Source organism: Orycteropus afer, unplaced genomic scaffold (assembly GCF_000298275.1).
Source record: "Orycteropus afer afer isolate SDZICR_OR568_19922 unplaced genomic scaffold, OryAfe1.0 scaffold00459, whole genome shotgun sequence".
Lineage (NCBI taxonomy): Eukaryota > Metazoa > Chordata > Mammalia > Tubulidentata > Orycteropodidae > Orycteropus > Orycteropus afer.
Genome location: NW_006922046.1, coordinates 1,888,333 through 1,891,879, shown reverse-complemented (window position 1 = coordinate 1,891,879; position 3,547 = coordinate 1,888,333). Strand labels below are relative to the sequence as shown.

Genomic DNA, 3,547 nt, shown 5'->3' with positions numbered 1-3,547 from the left:
GGGGGGTGCAGAATTTCAACCAGGTACAGGGAAAAGAAAACTGCTGAAAACTAGGACCTGGTAGGGGAAGATTAAGAATAACAATAAAAAGGGCAAAGGTATTAATAATATTAGTTGGTTTGAAATGGACAAATACAAGCAAACTCATCACCGGGAAAAAGAAAAAAAATTAAAAAGAAAGAAAAACAACAAAGAAAAAAATAAAAATAAAAAAATCGGTCGAGGACTGCGTAGGTCACCCAGGCTCTGTCTGAGCACACAGACTGTGATGGAATTCTTGTGGGCCCAGAAAGTAGGTCGGAGTGGAGATGACCACACCTCCGTTCACCAAGCGGGTGTAGGGTGTAGTAACAAGAAGAATGTCGCACCTTTTCAGTCTTGCAGGCCCGGAGTGTCCTTGGGGTTGCTTTCCCTTCACCTTCTCTGTTTGTTCCCCAGCCACCGTGCACAGTCCGTGGCATCCCTGGCTTGCAGGGTGATTTTTAGGTTAATTTTTAGGTCCTACCACCACTCGGGAATCTCCAAGCTGTTTGTGCCGTCAGGGGTGCTCAGGTCTCTGCCAGTCCACAGCTCTGTATGTCTCCTTTTTTGGTATTTTCACGCAAATTCTTCTGCTAGTTGGGGTTTAGTCTACTTCTGTATCCTTCCCTTCAAGGCTCAGGGGTCCAAGATTATCTTCTGTGTCTGTGTCAGTTGGTTTCCCTTTTCTTTGTTGAAGAGGGTCTGTGCAGTCCTTCTGCCTAGTCCGCCATCTTGCGGGAACTCTGCTGTTTATCTTTCAAAGCCTACTTGCCACTTGGAGGCCTGAGCTGCCCTTCTTTCTCCTCCCACTAATGTTTGCCTCTGCACTACTCTCTGGGCCATCCTATTAATATGATGCAAAAAAGCTTAAACATGGGATCTTTTACATCAAGCATTATGTCAGCCTGTGCAAGTTCCCTAAGAAGATGGTGTATGACTGAAACACTTCAGAAATGTAATCCATTAAATATTTGAGGAATGGACATTCTAATTCAAAAGCCTTCCTTAAGAGTGTTTATGGGAGGTAGAATATTGAGATATGGTTGGTCTTCAGAAATGCTCAGAATACCAATAAAATCTCCCACTCTAAGGTGAGCTACCTTTGAAAGAAATGTCCATTTTTAAGAATAAACAACTTTGAAAAGCTCCAAAGAAGGATTTACATATATATGTGGGGAAATGAGACTTCTCAAAAGGTAGGTGGTTGCTGGGGGAAACACAGTCAGCAGATAGTTCCCTGGATTAAGAAGGAAGACCTCTGGGACCTTTGCATCCCCTTTGGAATGTACTTTTCCTGATCACAGTTCTCTATGTTGCAGGTTGGGCATTTTTCAAAGCTAGAGGGAAAATGTTAGGGTGTGTAATCTCCTTTCTTCTCTTTGTGACATCAGATATCCCTTGGCTCTTTTACTTTTAGACTCCCATTGCATTTTTGAACACCTATTCAGAACAAAAATAAAGCATTCTCCCAGCTACCCTACGTTCCAGCTCAGAATTCCTTGAGGAGGCAAGGCAGAGATCAAACTTTGGTCATAAATGTAGGCTGTCTTGTCTTCCCATGTGCCCAGCTGGAGAGCAGGGATGTTCATTATGTGGCTTCCCACAAAGACATGCAATTAAGACCCCTTTGTGGTCATCTAAGGTGGTCAGAGTGATCACCTGGGCCACTGGGAAGAGGTGAGAGAGATGTGCAGATTTATAACAATGCCTCGCATTTGTGCCCTACACTTTTCTTTTTTTCAAAGTAGTTTGTTTCTTATCACATTTGATCTTTAAACACTTCTGTGAGGTAGGCAGGGCAGAAATAACCTCACCATTGGAATGAGAAAACCCAGGAAGGCCTATGGTCACATAGGTCATGAGAGAGCCAAGACTGGGCTGGGACACCCTGGTGCCCTGGTGTGGGACCTCAGCACTCTCGCTGTTCCTTTTGCCTGGAGAGTCACAGAAAGAGCAGACCTGCCTCCGCCCTGTATTGGTGAGGATGGCCGGGTGCTGGGGCCTCTGGAAGAGAGAGGCATGACTTGTCCTCATCTCCTTCCTTCCCTGTTGGCTTTGGGTCACACCTCTTTTAGCCAGCCCAGTTGTTTTTTTTTTCTGCACAGTTTCCCCTTACAGCCACATTGTCCACTCACCCTGCCCAGCATTGCTGACCTTCCCACAGGTTAGGCTGAGCAGCCAAGGAAGTCTCCTGTTACAGGTCAGGAAGCTAAATCCCTGTTAGCAAAACATGGCCTGAGCTTGTTTCACTTCCTGTTAGCCCTGCACCTAAGAATGTAGGGCTTAGGGAACACTCCCAAGGTGACTGGTGGGGTTACCAAATGGTCAGTAGGTAGGAAGCGGCAGGCCAGGGTCTGGCTTTGCGCTGGGAGCTAGAAGCATGTGGGTGCTGGATGGGGCCCCTGCCCTGAAGGGCTTCCTTGTGCCCATGATGGGACATCTAGAGTGACATACCCTAAAGGAGGAAGCCACCAAGAGCTCATGTTGTGAGTGAGAGGTATGGTAGGTGCAGAGAGGAGGGGGTGGGTAAGGTTTGGGGCTGACAAAGGTTAGGCCTAGTGTGGCAGGGTGGTGTACTGGGGATAGGATACCTGGTACACAGTGGGCTTTCAGTAGTTCCCAAAAGTAAGGCTATGATCTGAAGGATTATTCAGGGCCAAGATTGTAGAGGGCCTTATGTGTTAGGCTGGGTAGTCCTGAGGTTGTAGGGAGTTGTGGTCAATTTTAGAACAGGGAAAGACATAACCAGAGTCACTTTTATGAATAATTAGCCATGTGTGGATTGGTATGAGGCAAGGGGGCTTGAGCTAGGCTGGGGGAAAGCCCGGGAGGTGGTAGTGCGAAGTATCTGGGATAGGAATATTCATATGTCTTGTTATGCTTCTTACAGGGATGCATTCATGATTCCCCTGATACCTCTTGGCCTGAAGGAAACTAAAGAAGTTGACTTTTCCGTTGTTCTCAAGGTAAATTTCTCAGCAATAAGTGCTGGACTCCATGTTTAAATGAAAATATGCACATTGAGTATCTTTTGCAGTGACTTGCAGTTGATGGGTGGAATGTTGGTTATTTCTTCAGAGTGACCTTGATTCCTCTTGGAACCCTCACAGAGAACGTCATGTATTTCTTTCATATACTTGCTTTCCTCTTTGGTGACTTCTGAAGGTTGGAAACCCAGGCCAGCCCCTGCTCCCCCAATCCCTTGCTAGGCCAAGTCATAGGGTCTGAGTGTGGATGTGCTTTGGAATTTGAAAACTGTATCATATTTTAGTATCTTTTTTCTTAAATTTTATAACTGATTTAGGCTGTGTTTTCAGAAGAATAGCTAACATTTTATTATGTTGACTTTTAGAGAAAAATTGAAAGAATTTTAGTAAAACCCTATATATTCACTACCTAGGTTTTACCGTTAACATTTTGTCATAGTTGCTTTATCACATATCTGTCTACTTGTACATTCCTTTATCTGCTCATGAATCCATCTTTTTTTTTTTTTTTTTTAATGCATTTCAAAGTAAGTTGCAGA

At 44.7% G+C, this 3,547-nt stretch overlaps 1 protein-coding gene across 1 annotated transcript in view; it reads left to right on the top strand.

Annotated features, from left to right (window-relative positions):
- RHPN2 (rhophilin Rho GTPase binding protein 2) overlaps positions 1 to 3,547 on the top strand; it is an 87,564-nt gene that overhangs the window by 46,885 nt on the left and 37,132 nt on the right. Inside the window, exon 4 of the mRNA XM_007954350.1 lies at positions 2,912 to 2,987. Within this exon, the coding sequence (XP_007952541.1) occupies positions 2,912 to 2,987 (76 nt within the window). The remainder of the gene's footprint in view (positions 1 to 2,911; positions 2,988 to 3,547) is intronic.